Source organism: Zalophus californianus, chromosome 5 (assembly GCF_009762305.2).
Source record: "Zalophus californianus isolate mZalCal1 chromosome 5, mZalCal1.pri.v2, whole genome shotgun sequence".
NCBI classification, from domain to species: Eukaryota; Metazoa; Chordata; class Mammalia; order Carnivora; family Otariidae; genus Zalophus; species Zalophus californianus.
This window is the reverse complement of record NC_045599.1, coordinates 114359959-114380912: the sequence shown is the minus strand read 5'-3', so window position 1 is coordinate 114380912 and position 20954 is coordinate 114359959. Positions and strand designations below refer to the sequence as shown.

At 42.8% G+C, this 20954-nt stretch overlaps 1 protein-coding gene across 1 annotated transcript in view; it reads left to right on the top strand.

The window, feature by feature from the left end:
- SNX18 (sorting nexin 18) overlaps window positions 1-17668 on the top strand; it is an 80550-nt gene extending 62882 nt beyond the window's left edge. The window contains exon 3 of the mRNA XM_027604946.1: window positions 17564-17668. Coding sequence (XP_027460747.1) covers window positions 17564-17629 — 66 coding nt within the window. The 3' untranslated portion in view covers window positions 17630-17668. The remainder of the gene's footprint in view (window positions 1-17563) is intronic.
- The last annotated feature ends 3286 nt before the right edge of the window (window positions 17669-20954 follow it).

Below are 20954 nucleotides of genomic sequence, written 5' to 3'. Positions count from 1 at the left end.
GGACCCCTGGGCAGAAAGAGCTGCTGCACTGGGGTTGTGCGAAGTGGCTGATGATGTACTTGGGAATTGAGGGAGGTAAGGACAGAAGGAGGTGTCCAAAAGGACTTTGATATGCTAAAGAAGATTTACAGGATATTGGAGGCCTGGCTATTGCTGAGTTAAGGTTGTTTTTCCTTCGGTAAGGCACTAACATGAAGATGGGAGCTTCCTGGAGGAATGTTATACTCTGCCTATCTCAGGTCCTTGTCAATGGGCTGCAGGTCATAAAGAAATTTAATTTTGTTTACTTTCCCTTCTGCCTTGGTTTCCACCATTCATGGAAGGGAGGATGATATTAGGGCTCCAGAAAATTGATTTATGGGTCTCTGGAAGTTAAGCTATTGATAATGCTTTTTCCCTTGTAAATCACTAAGACATTGATTGGTGCACTGATGGCGACTCATGTCCATCGGGACTGTGATCCTTATCAGCTAACCATTTGGTTTTCCCTTCCTTTAGTTTTAGGGCAGTCAGGAGTGCCTGGCAATGTCACAAGTATCTCACCTGGGAGTGGGGGGCAGGGTTTGGTTTGCAGGATGCCAGCTTGCGCTTTGACCTCAGCTTGCCTTCTGCTCTCTCATCCTTTGTTTAACACCCATGTTCAGGGCCGCCTGGGTGGCTCAGTCGTTAAGCGTCTGCCTTCTGCTCAGGTCATGATCCCAGGGTCCCAGGATCAAGCCCCTGCACTGGGCTCCATGCTCAGTGGGGAGTCCGCTTCTCCCTCTCCCTTAGCCCCTCCTCCCAACTCATATCCTCTTTCTCTTGGATAGATAAAGAACATCTTAAAAAAAAAACAACCCATATTCAGAATCAGATCAGCAAAGGCCTCTTGTGAGAACCCATGTTCGGCTTTTTGAGGGGATGGGCTACATGAGAGGAGAATATGGGTGGGGGAACTTTCTGGGAGGGGTCTTCATTTGAAAATCCTGTTAGGGCTAATGAAGTTTCCTTAAAAAAAGAGGTGCTTCTCCTACAAGAAAAGTTGCCGAGGGCATGAAGTTAAACTTTGTTTTGACTAAGGTAGTGGAAAGCTGCCCTGTCGGCCCACTGGCCATCATGATGCTCAGAACTTAGGGCTGTTATATATACACAGACAGACACAAAACAGAAAGGAGGGAGTTTTAGAGATGGAATCTGTGATTATCTTGCTGGGTCTGGGACTAGAAATAGAAAAGGATGGCTTTCTGGAAACAAAAAGAGGGCCTCACCATGATATTGATGTGTGTTTTTGGAGTGGTGTTGTTGGGGTCCGGAGCCGAGGGCCAAGAAAGAATTCTTGAGACATCTTCGGCGCAAAAAGGTGGTTTTATTAAGGCACAGGACAGGACAGGAGCTGTGGGCAGGAAGAACTGCTGCCGCCTACCGCCCTGGGGTTGGGAGGAGCGACTGATTATATACTTAGGGGTTGGGGGAAGTAAAGATAAGGGGAGTTCCGAATGATTTTCCTATGCTGAAGAAGACTCACAGGATATGGAGGTCTTGCTATCGTCAAACCGAGGTGGTTTTCCCTCTAGCAGGCCGTTAACATTAAGACTGTTGGAAGCTTCCTGGAGGAAGGTTATACTCTGCCTGCCTCAAGTATTTGTCCACAGTTCCAGGTTATAAGGACATTTAATTTTATCTACATTTCCTTCTGCCTTTGTTTCCCACATCAGTATGACCAGAGGGCAGATAAGAGAGGCTGTGGAGTTTTTCTAGAGTCAGAAGCCTTAGGACTAAACTCCTGGATTTTAAAAGATTTAGAGCCCAGATGCCCATCAACAGAGGAATGGATAAAGAAGATGTGGTATATATACACAATGGAATACTCCTCAGCCATCAGAAAAAGAGAAAGAAATCTTGCCATTTGCAATGACTTGGATGGAACTAGAAGGTATTATGCTAAGTGAAATAAGTCAATCAGAGAAAGATAATTATGTGATCTCACTCATATGTGGAATTTAAGAAACAAAGCAGAGGATCATAGGGGAAGAGAGGAAAAAATAAAATAAGACGAAATCAGAGAGGGAGACAAACCACAAGAGACTCTTAATCATAGGAAACAAACTGAGGGTTGCCAGAGGGGAGGGGGGTGAGGGGAAGGAGGAACTGGGTGAGGGGCATTAAGGAGGACACTTGATGTAATGAGCACTGGGTGTTATGTAAGACTGATGAATCACTGACCTCTACCTCTGAAACCAATAATACATTACATGTTAATTAATTGAATTTAAATTTAAAAAAAGGTTTAGAGTAAGATTTAAGGCCAAAGTCAAAGATTGGTGATCTCTAGTGATAGTGAGATAAAGTACTGCTTGTACAATATAGATCCTATTCTTCCTTAGAATTCATAAACAAGAAAAAATAATTACAAAGATTTAAAAGACACAAATACTAAAAATTAGTTGAGCCTCTCTTCTACACCAGATAGTCTTGATCTTTGCAACAGTCCTAAGGAGGAGGTATAATACCCCTTTTATAGATGACAACACTGAGGATCAGAGATGAAGAAACTTGTCCAAGTCACCCAACCAGTAAATGACTCTAGGGACCGTGGTCTTTCTACTTTGATTTTTATGGGGAAAACTGTGGATAGAATGGATGTTTAGGATGTCCAGTTAGAAAAGTTTGTGAAGAAGCCTGATCTTTGTTGGATCTATGTGATGTAGTTTTGGAATGTTGGTGATGTCTGGAGCTGACAGCCAAGAAAGAATGATTGAGATGTGTTTGGTGCAAAAAGGTGATTTTATTAAAGCATGGGGACAAGACCTGTGGGCAGAAAGAGCTGCTGCACCAGGGTTGTGAGGGGTGACTGATTATATACTTGGGAGTTGGGGCAGGTAAGGAAAAAGGGAGGTTTCCAAAAGGACTTTGATAGGCAACATGGTGAAAATGAGAAATGGGATCTCTTGGTAAATACAGAGCTATTCAAGATAAGTTGATTAGTTAAATAATTTAGAAACCCTCCACTCCTGCATGAATAGGATATATATATTTAGCTAGAATTATAACCTACACCCTTAGAATGATGCCTTAGGTAAGCCTTTACCTGGCCTTCAGTCTAGCCATGAACTCTGGAAAATTCTGGTTGCCTCATGCTAACTATACTGGGGACAGAACCTTGCCTCTGGAATCCTGGCAATTTCTTGCGAGAAACTTACGTGCAAGGTTGTATGAACCACTTTTTTTCCCCTCCTGTTTACTAATAAATATTTAATTAATGAGTGTCTGTAGGTGCAGCAGAATTTGGCTGGTGGCTTGCTTTTACCATAACCGGGTAACATGTTTGTAGAAGAGAGTAGCTAACATTCCCGATTTAACAATTCCTCAGTGGCTCCCATTTTAGCATTGAGTAACCTGGCTCAGGTCAATTTGCAAGATCCACTCACGAGGGTGTGAGTTTCTGGAGGACTGAAACTTAGCTCATTTATGTAAGTATCTATGAAATGGCTGAAAGTGAAAGGATTTTGAAAGATGGAGTTTAAATGTCAAAGTATCAGCATTTCAGAGAAAAATGGCACAGCACAATTGAATTCTGAAAATGCAGGACCCAAGATTGCCTCTTTCCCCAGTGTCTGGTTCTGAAATGCAGACCCAGTGATGGGGGACCTGAGCAGCCTCCATAAGACAAAGCTCACAAACTCGCACTACTAAGCTCCATAAAGACCTTATTCCCCTGAACCCAGGAAAGTACTGTTTTGGGGCCTCTTGAAGCAGACTACCTGCTCAGGATCACTCTGGGTGCTTGCTGCAAATGCAAATTCCTTATCATATTCCAGACCTCCCGAATTGGCACCTGCTCTTATGGGGCACATGTGTCTAGATTTTTAACAAGTTTCCCGGGGAGTCCTTATCTATTTAATACAAATGAACTTAACAGTTCTTCAAGGGAAATAAAGAAGCAGTAATACATTAAAAAGTTACATTGTAAAAATGCATCCCGATTCAGAAACATTAAAATGTGGGTAAAATGTGCATCTTAGAATAAAGGCAAAATAGTATTGCATCTTCCTAGATATTTTTGTATTTTAGCCCGGCTCTCACTGCCTAAGCGAAGATGGGGGTAAATGTGAGGTTTCTTTTTATGTTCTGGAGCAAGCCAATGGGAGATGTAAGGGGGCTAGGAAGTCTCTCCCGGGTCCCTTAAATCACATTAAGCCGGTTTTATCTTTGAGTCTCAGACTTAGCTCGATTGTCTTGTCCCCCATGTCCTTAGATATGAAGGAGCTCTTTTAATTTTGAGATTTAAACAACCCCAAACTAACAACCCCACCAAAGCCACCTTCAAAGAAAGTCAGTGCTAAGGCGAAATACACAAGCCGTGCTTTGACTCTGTTACTTCACCAAGAGGCCACAAGCCTATCTTTCCTGGAGGCTGTATCCTGGAGCCTTGCAACAGATGAATTCCTGACCTAAAGAGTTCCTTCATAAATTCATAAAGGCATGACAGAACACAACAGAGCACTGAATGGAAATAAATCTATTCACTAGTACTTATTACATCTCCTATTTGGTTCCTTAGGAAATAAGAAGGGAAAATATACTTTTTATTGTTCTCCAGAATAATTTTTTCTTCAAAAAGCAGGGTGGGAATGGTGCACTTCCCTTTCACAAGCAAAAGTTTTCCAAATTTCTAGTTTTTTTAATTCTCCCAGTTAGTCAGTGGCATCTGTTGAGACTGTCCCGTGTGCAGAGAACTGAAATAGACTGTAGGGAGGATTGAGTGGGGGAATGCCAAAGGAAAAGGAAATATGGTTTCAACCCTCAAGAAACAGAAGTTCTAGCTTAGGAGACAGAAACACCCCACAAATGAGATGATTATATCTCTGCATGAAATTCTGGAAAGCATTTATTCATATCTCTGTTTATTATCTGTCAATAGCCATAGCCCCACATTGGGTAGTCAGCCATGGAGGAAATGCTGGAGATGAGGTCTAAGTCAGGAGGATCATGGAGGGAACAGCATTCCCTGTTGAGTGTTCTAGATGCAGGTGAAGGTACTTAGCGGGAGAAGTGAGCGGGCAGCAGCAGAATCCCAGGTGGCATGGGTCACACTCTTTGGGGTCCCTTACCTGGTGCCTTCCCAGCCTTCACTTACTGGTTGTATCCTGTTGGACAGATCACCTTCCTGAGCCTGTCTTCTTGGTTATACAAAGGGGATACTTAGATCTGCCTCAGAGGGTTGCTTTGAGAATGAAAATAATGTGCAATGCCTGGTAAATAGTAGACGTTACATAGATGGGCAGTTTGCCTTTGGAGTAGAGGATGATTAAATTCAAAACTAGTGAAATGAGAGAAGGGGTTGAGGTCACTGGCAAAAGGAAAGGAAATCCCAAAGGTTTCCACTTTGTATTGATTCCCCAGGAGATAAAATCCACACCACAGGATAGAGCTTTTTTCACTTTTCAGATATTGAACTCTGAAAAAAACAAAACCGAAACCATGGCACATTGCTGACTGTGGCACAGGTGAAAATATTGAGCAGTCAAAATTATCAGACACAAAGAGGTTTCAATCAATAAGCTGTGGCCACAAAGAGTCTAAGATATAAGTATAATTAGAAAGCAAAGGTGAAAGAAGTTCTCCAAAGGAAATAAACCTTTAGGCAAGGGATTTCTAATGACAGATGGCATGTTAAAAAAATCTCTCATCTGACATGGACTTTGTGTATTAGAGCCCAATGTACTTTGGAAACTATCCATGGTCCTTTTTCCAGGTGGAGAAGAGAAGGAGGCTTTGTCCTTTAGTTTTTTCCACCTCTGTTTTATAGAGAGCTCTATCAGTTGGGGAAGCAGATGTCATACTCAAATTGGAATGATTTGGAAAGGGTTTATTTACGGAGTGACTATTTGCAGAAGTGTGGGCATAGAAGAAGCAGAAGAGATAGTGCAGTGGCCCAGGGCTGGTTTCAGCAGAGCTGTGACTATCCCTAGGTCTGAGACTTTGAGAGAAGGAGAGAGTCATGTAGGAGGGGACTATCTTGAGAGAAGATGTAATCTTCAGTTGAGGGACATGGTCAGCCAGAGATGACCTCACAGGAAAAGAGCCAGAGGAATAAATATTGAAGGGTAACAGAGTACCCAAAATATGCCTCTTTGGCAGAAGGATTATTTTGAGCTGGTTGTTTTTTTTTTTTTAACCTTTTTTTTCCTGAGAGAGAGAAAGCATGTGAGCATGGGGGAGAAGGGCAGAGGGAGAGGGAGACAATCTTAAGCAGATTCTCCACTGAGCACAGAGCCTGATGTGGGGCTCAGTCTCATGACCATGAGATCTTGACCTGAGCCAAAATCAAGTGTCTGACACCCAACCAACTGAGCTACCCAGGTGCCCCTTGAGCTGATTGTGTTGAGAAACAGCAGGCATAGTAGAAGTCCTGAAAATAGAGTAGAAGTTACCCCTTTGTAAGGGACATTTGCACTTATAAAAGAACTTTCCATTTGTAAGGGTGTCTCCCTCTTTGTACCAGGAAGAGAAGGATGACTAAATCACAAGAGAACTTTATTGATGGAGAAGGTACCCACTTAAATGGGTATAACAAAAACCTTAATTTGGTGTAAACAAAAGTTTACCTTGCTTTTCTTGGTAACCTCCCCATAACTGGCCTCCTCCCACACCTTTCTTTCGTCTTTACCTGAAGAGGGAATTTAAGCTGGAGTTCTAAGCCACCTTGGAGAGTTACTAGTTTTTCACAGGGTATCTCACATGTATACATGACACATACATGTTAATAAACTTCTATGTTTTTTCTCTTGTTAATCTATCTTTTATTACAGGGGTCTCAACTGAGAATTGAGAGGAGTAGAGGGAGTTAAAGCTTCAACATATGAGTTTGATGGAGGAGTAGGAGACACAATTCAACCTGTAACAGTTGGACATAGGGTTTATACCACTGAACTCTTTAAATGATTGTTATGAACTTGTAGGTAATTGGAATAGCTCACAGAACTTCCAGAACCTCTCATTTTGATTTGATTACCCATCACATTACTCTTCCAAACACCCTCTTCTGGTATTGGATGTCCACTTCTGCCACTCTGACTGTAAGGCCCTTGAGACACAGAGACTCTCACCTGGGTCACTGATTTCCAGGTGTTAGATCCAGTGAACTCCATTCTAATCTAGAGCTTCATTCAATCCTGTGAGTAAATTTGCATTCTTATCAGCAGCATTAGTCAACAAATTCCCTTTTTACTCAATCTAAGTTGAGTTGGGTTTCTGCCATTTGTGTCCCCAACTCCTGACTAGTCCTGCTTACAGATAGAGGGCATTTATTTGTGAGAATTTTGTTGTACTTACATAGGGAGAGTGAAGAATCAGAAATGTCACTCAATAGAGATTTGAGGCCAGTTTTCTAAAATAGCAACCAGCTTATCCCTATTCCTAGCAGATGGGTCTCCCCTTCGAAGGGATCTATAGAGCTGAGAGGGGACACAGCACCCTTGTTTAGTGACCCCTGTGGCCAGTCATGTTTCTCAACACTGACCTTTAGAAAGATGTCACACACAATGTCACTATTCATTTCTGGCATTCATAGAATCACTCAGGTATCAGAGAAGGGTTAATCCTAGATCCCCTGGCTGCTCATTTTGCTATTCTCCTTGTTTTTGATGAAATGGGTGGGTGGCAGCCAGGATGCTCTGGACACAACAGTGGCTTCATCAGCTCTCTAATAAAATGCCTTGAATATGTTGCTTCAGAGGCTGCAGACAGCTACTGTGCTAAATTATTCACCCTGACTTTTACTGGGTACCTTCCTCCCATTTCAATTACTTGGGATTTTTATAGAAAATTGGCTGTGGGAATTTGACTGCTCCAACTGCCTGGTAATAATCTGGTCTGAATAGTAAACTCAGCATGAGTTGATTCTGGGACAAGCCAGAGCATTCTCTAAAGAATTTGTGAGAAGCTGCCCTCCACGGCAGAGAAAGCTAGGAATTGTTTATACAAAATGATGCTATTTATTTGTGAGACTTTTGTGCTATTTACATAGTAGAGGAAAAAATTAGAAATGTCACTCTTAATCAAGATTTGAGGCCAGTTCTCTAAAATAGCAACTAGCCTTTTCATAAATACTTTGACCATTGTCAAGAGGGGTTTGAAAATGCTTTTGAACATCTGTATTATAGTATAAAGAAATACTGATGTACACATACACAGCCATACATATAATGGGCAAACACTTGGCTGTGTTCTTACTCAGTGCTGGGTACTGTGCTCTGCTTACATTCATTAGCTTATTTAATGCTAACAACAATTCAGTGGGATAGTGGTGATGTTATCCCCATTTTACAAATTAGGAAACAGGGTCTGAGAGATTAAGTGACACTGTGAATTTAATGTAGCTTCTAAGTGGTGGTTTGATTTCAGAGTCTGGTTCTTTATGACGAACTACAATATTTTAAAGTTAGGCCATGTTTGAAGCAGAGAAAAATATGCATGAAATTCTTTAATTAGTTTGTTTACACTCCACAGTCAATGCTAATTGTTTCTTGAGTTTTCTTTCATTAAGATCAATAGTGCCCATAAACACAAGAAAATTGCCTTGGATCTCCCCAAACACACTGGATTATATTTCCCACATGCATTCAGTCTCACTTGACAGACATCTACAGTGATTATCTCCTGGTGTAAGAACTGGGGAGTATCTAAGCTTGAGGGACTAAATTACATATCCAAGGTTTTCAGACAGTCTGGATGGCAAGACTCACCCTTGAGGGCAGAGAGAGTCCTTTACAGAAACTTGGCTCAGGGAGGAGAGGCCAGCGTCTGGAGAGAGATCAGTTTAGAACTTTTGAGATTTGCTCTTTTTCCAAATCTCCCAGAACATGTGCCAGAGTCCCAGGGAGATGAAGTAATAAAATTAAAAGATCCAGGAGCCTCTCTACTTATCTCTGTAAGGAGCTTGAAAGCAGAATGCAGTGTAGCCCAGCACTGCTATACTTTAGTGAGGGCACTGGAGGGGCACAGGACACAGGGGCCAGTGTGTCTCTGAAACAGGTCAGGTGGGAGCGTTCTAGATCTGGCACCCAGAGTCAGCAGTCTCCAAAGCAGGAGAGAAGGAGCTAGCAGGTCCCACATGCAGCTACAAGAACTTGTAGGAAGTAACGGTGCTCTCTATTCCTAGCCAACTCATCTCCATTCTCACAGTCACTGAATACAACTGGGAGCTTCCTCAATCAGTTGGGAGAGTTTTGAAGGAGCTGGACACCCCAAAAAATGTGTGAGTGGGTTGGAGCCAGAGGAATTCTGTCCAGTTGCCATTAGTGAGATTCTGATGGTCTCAGGAAATGTGGATCAATGCAAATTTAAACAATGAAACTTTTTTTTTTAAGCTTTTAAAGTCCGCCCCCCCCCCCCTTTTTTCTTTGTTTTGGAGAACTATACAGTGAAAGACAAATAAGGGTCTTTCCAACCTGGTCCTTGGGTGGAATCTTTGGGTTTTCAAAGATCTTATTTGAAGACATGTCCTTCTTCCCCACTCCTTCAGCATCTGAAATTTTCACTAACTTTAGGTCAGAGAAACACAATAGGAATTTTTTTTTTTTTTTTTTTTTTTTTTGAGTAAGCAGATCTTTAAAGTGTGCTCAGTTCATTATAAAGAAATGTAAAGGGAAGGTCTCAATGTTGATGGAAGGATCATGGGTATCTGATAACCCATCGAGCCACTATTAATCTAAAAATATACACTGACTAAATCTATTAATGTCACGTGCAGCATTTTACTAGATCTACTCTCCTGGAAATAAATCAGTCAACTGCATGCTTTAGAGCATCAGATACCACACTATGTAGAAGCTGCATAAAATAATAAGGTGTGAATGGTCCTAAGTAATACTACTCATGAGTACTACTGGTGAATTCTAGTACTCAAGTACTGGTTCTCAAGTCACTCCCTAAAATCTCTCCACCTTGTGACTTGTCATCATGGGCAATGTGGACAGAATTGGGCTCCAGTGGGTTAATGTCAGCAAGTCACAGTCTCTTTAGTACTTACCTTCTGCTCTTTCTGGTGATCAAATACTTGATGGAGGCTTTATTTTTCCCAAGGTATTTACCATGATCCAGACAAGGTAAGCGAGGACTTAGAAATGAGCAAACAAGGGGAAATCCCTCCTACGTATCACATGTTCTAGAGCACCTAAAGTAATTCAGAGCCCCCAACTACCTTATCTTAGTGCTTCAGGGACATTTTAGAAGAGAAATTTCAGTCAGGACCTCAATGCCACTATTTCAAAATTGAACTACAAATTCATAATAACATGGCCAAGATTCATTGATATTTCAGCTTCTTCTTAGGTTGTTCAATTACCTGTTTAATAGGAAGAGAAAATAAACTGTCCCTGTCAACAAGGAGTAAGTCAAGGCTTATATAATAGTGGAAACTAAAAATCCAGAGCAGGCAGGTTTAAAGGAACAAAAAGGTTCCACTCAAACTTGGTGTCCAGCAGTTTCCATCTCCAGGGGTGAATGAAGAAAAAAAATGTTGTCAACATGGTGCTCTCAGCCGTCACCCTCAGGATATGTGGCTTTGCAAAGTCTCTTGTGAGCCAGGTCAGTATAAACCCATTCCCGATGCAGTCACATGAAAGTCCAGTTTTTCTCCCTATGGGGAGAGTATCAGAGAGTGTTTTCCTTATTTTTTTTTTTTTAAGATTTTATTTATTTATTTGACAGAGAGAGAGAGAGCATGAGAGCAGGAACACAAGCAAGGGGAGTGGGAGGGGGAGAAGCAGGCTTCCTGCCGAGCAGGGAGCCCGATATGGGACTCGATCCCAGGACCCTGGGATCATGACCCAAGCCGAAGGCAGATGCCTAATGGGAAATTTATATGTTCGTTCAGTCCAAACAACCTGAATTGGGTGTTATAATGAATATGTGTTTTTGAACACCAGAATGCCTTTGGGCTATGCCTCCCCCAATCTCAGACCATGGTGTTTGGTGAAGCGGTCCTCTCCTATGTCCCTGGGGGTATGTATGTGTGTGTTGGGTGTGTGGGGGGGTAATGGTACATTGTATTAGTTGTCTATTGCTGTATAACAAATAGCTCCAAAATGTATTGGCTTAAAACAACAAACACGATCTCATGACTTCTTTGCCTCAGGAATCTAGGCACAGCTTTTCTGTGCCTTTGTCCCAAGACTTCTTGTAAAACTGCAGGCAAGGTCTCAGCCAGGGCTGGAATCAACCTCAAGGTTTGACTCAGAGATCTGCTTTTGAGCTCACTCACATGATTATTGGCAGGCCTTTAGTCCTTGCTGGCTCTTGGATAGAACCATCACTTTCTTGCCATATAAGCCTCTCCACAGGACAATTAGCAATATGGCAGGGTGAGCAAGACAGAAGTCACAATGTTTTTGTAACATAATCTCAGAAGTGATATCCCATCACTTCTGGCTGTATTCTGTTCATTAGAAATGAGTCCAGCCTACACTCAAGAACATAATACACATAAAAATAAAACAAGATGAAATGAGAGAGGGAGACAAACCATAAGAGACTCTTAATCATAGGGAACAAACTGAGGGTTGCTGGAGGGGAGGGGGATGGGGGATGGGGTAACTGGGTGACAGGCATTAAAGAGGGCATGTGATGTGATGAACACTGGGTGTTATATGCAAATGATGAATCACTGAACTCTACCTCTGAAATTAATAATACAGTATATGTTAATTAATTGAATTTAAATAAATAAATAAAAAAAGAACAGAATACACAAGGGCATGAAAACCAGGAGGGAAGAACCATCTTAGAGGCTCACTATTACAGTATGTGCTGACAAGCCTGGGAGGTCATCTGGGGTGTTCCATTTCTTTGGCTACAATGATTGGCTACAAAAATTAAGTTTTTGCATGATCAGATGGTATAGGCATTTAATCCAAGTCAGGTCAGTGAGACTTAACCTTGGAAACACTTGGAAAAGAGACCTTCTCTTTCCACTGGAGTTTCTAAAACGTCATCCTGGAGTCTCAGTGGCCATCTCTGTCACCATCTCAGGAAAGCACCTTGAAAACAAGGCCAAAGTAGAGGAAAATATGACCAAAAAGTAGAAGTGAAATATTCCTAGTGTCACTGAATACCTCGATCTGGGTGTAACTAGAGCCAATTCTACCCCTGGATTTTGTTTCATGACCCAATAAAAAGCTTCTCTCTCTCTCAATCTCTCTCTCTCTCTTTGCTTGAATTGAGTTTCTGTCACTTGCTACTGAAAGACTACTGATGTACAGATATAGTATAATAATGATACTCTAATTATTTAAAAAGTTTTCTGCCTGGTAAAAAAGAATCAGCAAGATCTTAGGGTTCAGCAGTGATGATAGACCAAATCACTTCTCACATTTGTAGTAAACTATTTAGTCAGTATCCTGAATTTATTGGGTCTGAGCCAGTGAGAGAGTTTCAACTCATTTGTCCTAAGTCCTTGTCATTACAACAGCAGGCCGTAGTTCCCTGTTGCCCGTCAGATGCTCAGCTGACCCCTTGTATCTGGCTGAACTTGTAATTGAGATGTAGTGCCACTCCAAATCAGTGTTTCTCAACCAGGGGTGATTTGGCAATACCTAGAGAACATTTCTGGTTGTGATGACAGAGGGAGATATGCTACTACCATGTAATGGATAGAGGTCAGGGATGCTGCTAAACTTTCTACAATGTAGACCACCTCCTCCCCCAGGCTCCCAGAAAGAATTGTCCAGCCCCAAATCGCCATAGCATTGAGGTTGAGAAATCCTGCTTTGTGCCCTCTGTGGTTACTTAGCAAATTACAGGGTGGGACTGTATTTGCTTGTTTCTGGATAAATAATAATACAGGAAGGTTCAAGCTTGAACATGTCAGAACATGTTGTGTCAGAGGAGAGTTTGTCTTCATCTTGTCTCCCATGGTGGAGCCTAACGCCTGTAAAGTGACTCAACAGAGAATGGGTTCTTAATGTTTTTCAGTCCCTGTTCAAATATGGATTCCTCAGACATGTATTCATATCCTCTGTTCTGTTCCCATAGAAGGACTTCGAACCGAGGCTGACGGGGTTGGGGTGTTAAGCAAAGGGAAGGAACAGGATCGGGCTCTCCTGATGGAATCTGGTTCCACAGCGTACTTCCTGACACAAATCCACCTTCTGATTTTAAATCTTAAGGGCTTTTTCCTCTAGCTGGAAAACAGGGCAACTCGTATCTTAATCTGTGAGATTAAGATCTGAATGAAAACCAGGAATAAAAGCCTAACCGTACTCTTCTTGCTATTAAGAAATTTAGTTTTTGCATGATCATGTGGTATTTAGCTTCCCTGCTTCCATCCCTTCCTGGGGATGTGTTTTGGGTCCTATCTAGTATTGCTATTAATGGAGACTTGTTCTTTTGTTTCTTCAAGTGCCTGGTACATAGTGAGTATTCAACACACTTTCCACTGTGCTTTGTTGTAAGAGATTCTCCAATGTCCAATAGTAAGTTCTCATGACTGGGCCCTTCTGAGGATTGGGGGCTATGAGGGGGTTAACAGCTATTATCCAAGGCCCTGGGGCTGCCTCATAGTGGCTGCAGTTATATCAGGTAGGAGAGAGCATGTGAGGGGACCAGTGTGGCCTAGAATCCAGGCCAAGCTCCCCTTATCAAGCTCTGGGCTTGACTAAGAGCTGTGTTCACCAAAGACACTGACCATTGGCCTGACCATGCTCTCTGTGGTGATACGTCCCTCTAGAAGGGATGCCCAGGCCTTCAGAAGAGGTTAGTAGAGACACCATGAGGACCCAAACCTAAAATGCCCACAGGCTGTTTGAAAGAGAACTTTCATCCTACATGCAGATTTCCTTGAGCTCCTGGAGCCCATGACTTACTGCAGGCTTCCATTATGCACACCTACAGTCTGGGCTCATAGGCAGTGTAATTATCATTTCAGCAAGGTCCTATTAAGTCCTACTACCCAGCTATAAAAATATAGCAGGTGCTTATTAGGCCCTGACACAAACCCAAAGACAAATTGCCTGGGCACTGTGCTTAGGGCACGCACCTGTGTCTTTCACTTGAAGTCCACGTTGCCTTTATGTTTTACTGCAGGGTAAACATTTGGAAAATAGAGCTGGGATGTTATGTTTCCCCTCTTGCAGTTAATTGTTAGCAAAACACCAGGAAGGTGAATGAAAGAAAACTTCCCAGAATCAAAAGGTGAAGTCATCTGTAATGACTCAGGTCCAAAAAAAGTAGCTGAGAGGACGTCATCAAACCCACTATATTATTATCTTCCCCTCTTGGGTTTCCCTTCCCAGTGAATGACACCAGAGTTCCCCCAATACTCAAATTGGAAACCTGGATGCCAGCCTTGACCTCTGTCTTTCTCTCTCCTCCACGCTTGAAGAACGACCAAATTCAGTTAACTATACTCTTTAACACCTCTTCTATCACCTCCGTCTCTTTGCCTTCATGACTTCACTGCCTCAGGCCAGCAGTCATCATCTGTTTCCTGGCCTGTCAGAGTGGAGAGTATCCCTGCTTCGATTCCCTTCTCCCAGCAGCTGCCCCCAAGAATGTGAAAACCTAAGTCTGATCATGCTGTTCCCCAGCCTTTGCTGTGCCTTTGCCCCGACCTTCTTTCTCCCCACCGCTCTTCTTCTGATGAGCCTCTAGCTACCTAGTTTTGTGAGTCAGTTCGTGTGTCTCTTCCTTGGGAAAACCCTCTTCTTTCACCTTTCACCTTCTTCACACCCTGCTGTGTCCTGTACGTACTTCCTCAGTACACTTGTGTCCCCTAAACTGGAAACTCCATCAAGATTGGGGTATCTTCAACCCACAGGGTCCTACATGGCCACTGGGGCAGAGTAGCTGCTTAGTAAATGCCTATGGTTCACAAGAATACTGTTTCATACTTTGCTGCTGACAAAGACCTTTCAAAAATACTGTTGCAGGATTTCTTTTCCTTTAGTGCCTGCGGTTCTTGGTCATGCTGCTTCGAAGAATAAAGAGGTAGGCCAGATGAAAAGCGGTGGGTGGCAAAGCAAGGTTTATTGAGCGATAGTAAAGCAAAGTTTATTGGGCAATAGTACAAAGCTCCTGAAGAGGGAGGGGACCCGAGAGGGTTGCCAATTTGGTGTTTAAATCTAGGGGTTTTTATAGGCTCTTTGGTGCGGGCTGTTTTAATCTGATTAACGCTCCATGGGCCTGTCATCCAATCAGGTTGTCCATTCGCTCATGAACCTACCAGATAGTTATTCACATGGGAAAAGGTGGAGGGCTCTTTCCAGGGTGGTGTAAAATCCTTTGAAGGGTGGTATCCTTTTAGGGCAGGGGCCTCTTGTCCCTGCTTGCCTTTCTTCGGACTATCCTTCATTAATACTAATACTATCTCACTTAAAGGTCTTTTTCTGAGACTTGCATCCTGGCTCTGGAAAAGTCCCTTGATATCTCTGAACCTCAGTGTCCCTATATATCAGGTATAATCATACCTATTTGTGGCCTAAGATACATGTTCTCCCTGTCGTGCAGTTGGCCCTCCAGGAGAGACAGAAAAATGACCATTTACTATGTTAACAAGTACAAATGCTCTCCAGCAAAGTGCAAGCTTTACATCAACTTTAATCAAATTCAAATCTCAGTGTCCACTTTTCCACTGACTCCAACTGTCTATGTAGAGTATAAGTCACTGTAAAGATGTTTAAGATGAATTTGAAATGATCACATACAGTTTAATAAATCTGAAGGACAACTGGATTCCTGTCACTGTGTTAGAACCTTTCACATTCATCAGGCCAGTTATGGTGTGATTATTATAAACACTGTGCCCAGTGTGCTGCATTTACTTTTGGTGAACCTCCTGCCTGCTGAAGCCAGAAATCATTTGATTAAAACATTAAGTGCTCACTGTATATTTTCCATAGCAACTAACATAGTGGTTTGTACAAAGCTGGGATCTGAGTTACGTATGACTTGGCTCTCTTGAAAGAGTTCATGGACATCTAATCCCGTTTAGATATTAGGACTAAATGATGAGCTCGAATTCCTAAAAGAGAGGCCTAGAAACTAGGAGCACAGGAAGGCAAAATCACCCTCAGCTGAGAGATCAATCCATCCTTGCATTATGGAGGAAAATGAGAATTTCCTTGAAGACCAATTAGCAAATAACATTAGCTGACATTTATTAAGCTCTTACCATGGTAAACACTTTACGAGGAATATTTCATTTAATCCTTTAGAGAGTCCCATGGGGTTATGATTTGTAATTACATTTTATAGAGGAAGAAACTGAAACACAGGGAAGCAGAATCAGAGGAGTGGCAGCAGTAGGAGTGGAATCAGTTGGTTTCTGATCCTATTCAGTTAACCCATCCTCTATATGACAATCAGGCAGCATCTGGTGATGGCATTAGGTTTCACCTCTGCAGATGAATGATTTGACAAATCTATCCCAATTCTGCTATCCTTGGAGAACCGCCCCCCCCACCCCAGTCCCTGTTCTGTGAACATGGGTGGAACGACCCAAGCTAGTGTCTGGATCACCTCTCTCTCTAAAGTTAAATGTTCCCAGATTGGTTACACAAGATGGCTTGGGGTTTTGGAGAGATGTGGAGGAGAACTCTGTGTGTGTGTGTGTGTGTGTGTGTGTGTGTGTGTGTGTGTGTGTGTGTGTGTGTTGGGGGGTAGTGGGGGGAATGGGGTACTTTGGAGACTCTGCACCCTCACTGCTCTTCTTGGAGCCTCTTCTCATTTTAAATACTGACCCACCATTTCTTTAGTCAGTAGAGTACTGAGTACTCTGGTCTGGATCCAGTGACTCTAGCGAGAGCCAAGTATGGACTCTGACTCACCACCCTTGAATCTAGGACCTTAAGGCCTTAAAGACATGCCAGTCAACATCTGGTGCAGAAAGCAGGGCGCGGGTTGCAAATCTACTGCTGTACAGTCACTGCTGAGTGCTCTTTTCAGGCACCCAGAGGAGCACAGTTTTCCAAGTGTCTCTCCATGGAACTTGGAGTCCATTGGAATATCCCATCACTTACAGAGGCAAAAATGAATTTTAGAAAGCTGTAGTAATTCAAAGCAAAACAAAATAATCCATTTCCCTGAGGGTATTTGAATTTAGCGTCTGATGAAAATAAGACTATTTCAGTGACATCATACAGCCGTGTTTATCTCATCCTGCCATCTCTGAGTGGAGCCAGCTCAGCGCTTGTCCCCAGCCAAAACCAACAGCCGGGCCCCTTTTGCAACATTGAGAAGTCACTCTTTTATTTAGTGCTGAGAAATCTCCCTAAAGGAACGCTTCGCAGAACTGTGGTCAGTATCCTGCTCTTCTGCAGGAAGACAAATCCAGGATGGTTTTAATGATGATCGGTTATCCCAGAGTCAAAGTTCATACCATTAAACCAGGCTATTGTTTCACTAGATGTTTCACTTAGTATGTGCTCAGAAGGGCTCCAAATAAAACAATCTGGCCAATTCCTTCTTCACTTCTCTCTCTGCCAAGAAATAAATGCTGAATATTATAGTTCTCATGACTGAATTTATTCTCCCCTCCACAGGCTGTTATTAATGTAACTTCCATTTTATTACATGCCTACTGTAGGTAAGTCTCCCTTCTGGCTGCCACGGTGAAGGTAAGGATAAGAAAGACACTCCTCCTTCTCTCTAGAAGAGACTGGGGAGACGTCAGCACAAATCAAACATCTGAACAAGCTACGTAATCATCGCCATTAGCTGACGGACCCTTTAGGACTCAAAGGAGGAATCTGAGTGAAGAGGAATTTGAACTGGACTTACAATGATGCACAGGGCTTTCCTGAGAAGATGGGACATTGGCTGAGGATGCAGGATTGATTATGTTGTACAGGTATTTGGGGGAAGAGCCACATTCGCCCTAGCCATTTGTTATCATTGAATGCTGTGATCTGTGAGTTTCAGCGCCCACTGCAAAACCCAGCAGGGGCAGTGCACATTGCACAGTAACTGACTGTCTTTAACAGAGGTAAGAACCATCCTCCACCCCACCCTCACTCCCCACTGCACAGAGAAGGGTTAATCAGGGATCCCAAAAAGGCTTGCCTTGTTTTTGCTCTGGCCTGCAATCGAGTCTCTGAAAAGGTGGAGGGGCTCATGGCAGTCTCAGGAAGATGCTGGTCACTGGTCCAATGAGCACCTGGTCACCGATGGTACACATTTCCGTTGTAAGGCCCTGCATTCAAGCAGACAAAAACTCCAGCTCCCCATCTACCTCCTGCACCGTGTTTCTCTTAGCTCAGTTTCCCAGGGATGTGCAGAGGCCTGGGTAGTGGATCCAGCCAAAACATGTCCTTGGCAGAGATGCCAAAAGAGAGCCCTGAAGAACAAAGGAAGTCTAGCAGATAACTGGCTTCCTCTGAAGGAATCTGGAGGGTTATGACCATAGTGAGCTGTTGGCACCAGCGGGGGATGGAAACTGGGCCTTGCAAACTGAGTCCCAGCCTGTCTGTGCATCTTGGTGGCCTGAATGCCGTCAGACCACACCCCCTCCCTGGCAGACAGGATGGTTGAATGACGGCTGGGGGCAGGAGGCTATAAGGCTCCCTCTTAGTTGTGTGGCCTTTCCTAGGAGTCCAGCCAAACCAGGGAGAAGGAAGCTGAGCTACACAGAGCAGCTGTGTGCTCTGACTACCAGAGGGGCCTGCTCCTCATTTCCCTCACCCCCCCAGTCCCAGCCAGGGGGTGGGAGGGGGGGCGGTGAGGTTGAGTGGATTTGTCTTGGTTTCTTTATGCTTTTTATTTTTCAAAGATTTTATTTATTTATTTGTCAGAGAGAGAGAGAGAGAGAGAGAGTGAACACAAGCAGAGGGAGTGGCAAGCAGAGGAAGAAGCAGGCTCCCCGCTGAGCAGGGAGCCCGATGCGGGACTCGATCCCAGGACCCTGGGATCATGACCTGAGCTGAAGGCAGAGACTTAACCAATTGAGCCACCCAGGCGTCCCAATGTCATGGTTTCTTTGAAAAGAAAATACACAAGTTCTTTCTATCTAGCCAAGCCTCAGGCAGATAAGAAGTATTCCTTCCAAATACAGGACAGTATCTTTCTCATACTGGAATCACTTGTTTTGCTAGCTACAAGGGTAAAACCCTCAGGCCTGGTGAACCTGAGTCTGAAGATGGAACCTGAGAATTTACAAAGTTTAATGTGTGCCCCTCGTGAGTCTTTTACCCCGGATCAGTAAAATCCTGCTTCTAGTTACAAATGGAAGGACTGAGAAACAGAGGTGCTGGCTTCACAGAAGACGTAATGGAATACAAGCCGTTCACTCACTCACCAAAACGTACTTAGATCTCAAAGGTGTGGCCTGATAATTTAGATACCAAAAGGTTCAGTGTCTGTGATGGTACCACACCTAGTCACCTAATTTGGGCAAGACGATTTATATATCTAAACCTTTGTTTCTGTATTTTCAAAAGGGCAGAGTTAGCTGGATGAATAGAGTTGGGACCAAGAGTTGACCTGGTTTTGTGCGGGTTGAACACAGGACCCCCACAAGGCCAGTGAGTTCCAGGGATCAGTGACCAGCATCTGCCTTCATTCTTCTGAGGTTTAGTGACAGAGAACTTGGACTGGTGCAAGGCCTCCTTGTTTGAAACCGAGCTCTGAACACTTAGTAGCTGTATGACTTTGGGCAAGTTGCTTAATATCTCTATGCCTCAGTTTCCCCATCTGAAAGGGAGTTCAATAATAGTAGAGTCCTCATATATAACATAAGCATGTAAAGCACTGGTAAAAACACTCAATAAATGTTGGCTGTCGTTATGCATTTTGCATTTTACAAATAATCCTTTGAAGGACCTTCTAGCTTACTTACTGAGAGCTCCTCTGGGTCTTGAACACAAATTTACTATGTGTGCCGGGATAGTAGGCTACATTTTTTCAGAGTTAACAAATATTCACTGAGTGTCTACCTTGTGGAAAGGGTGCAAAGATGCAGAGAGAAAAGGCATATACTTTGCCTTCACGCAGCTATTTGTCTTGTTGGGAGGTACTCATTTTATTGTTGGTTTACTTGTCTGAAACGTAAAAAGTATTACGAACAAGAGAAGCATCCTTAGGTAATTAGAATCCTTTTTTCTTCACTTTCATGGCTAGAATCTCATTTTGAACCTGACAACAGCCCTGTGCAAAGCAGACAGTATTTGGAAGTGTGGTTTTCAATTCTCAATGGCTTGATGGGTTCTTTGGAGGTCCTTAGAAGCCAATGGAGGTGGGAGGTAAAATGGGTATAAGGGTCCATTTGGGGGACCACTTCCAAGTACACATGTATGTACCTCCTCCAATCAGGATATCTCTATTGCAACATGTTTGACATTGAACTTCCTCATGTCATTAAATCAAGTTTCTGCTGGAGGTAGACAGTGGCGTGTGGAAGAAGAAATCCATGATCTGATTTATTTCTGCGAGTTAGGACTTCTGAAAGGTTGGCCTTGCCCTAGGACTGAGACTCAAGAAGGGAAGGCAGTGCCTCAGGGCTCCTTCTAATGGAGGTATTTGTTTCCCTTTGGGGTTTGCCTGGAAACAATTTAGTCCGGCGTTCTAGAGGATAAAACCATTTCCAAGCACCTCCTTCCCTCAAACATTATAAAACCTGCAAACATTGTGATTGAAATGAAGGAATCAAACCCCAGATTAAAATACAAAGCACTACAAATCTGAAAGGTATATAATACATCTTAACCTGTTTTATAAACATACTCCATTTAGGAATATTAAAAATTATTGACCTCATATTCACAAAATATTTTTACATTAATTCATGCTTATCAGCGTATTTGTTTCAGTGCACTAGAAATTTATTAATTGAATTTACTTTAAAACTTTAACTTTTTGCTACAAATAGAACCATAAGGTATTGAACTTAAAATGTTGCAATTTTAAAGCGGCCAGAAAATAATTCCATAGTGATTAAATTCTGAACTTGGTGTCCAGAACATCTTTTGTTTTTTTCTCCTTAT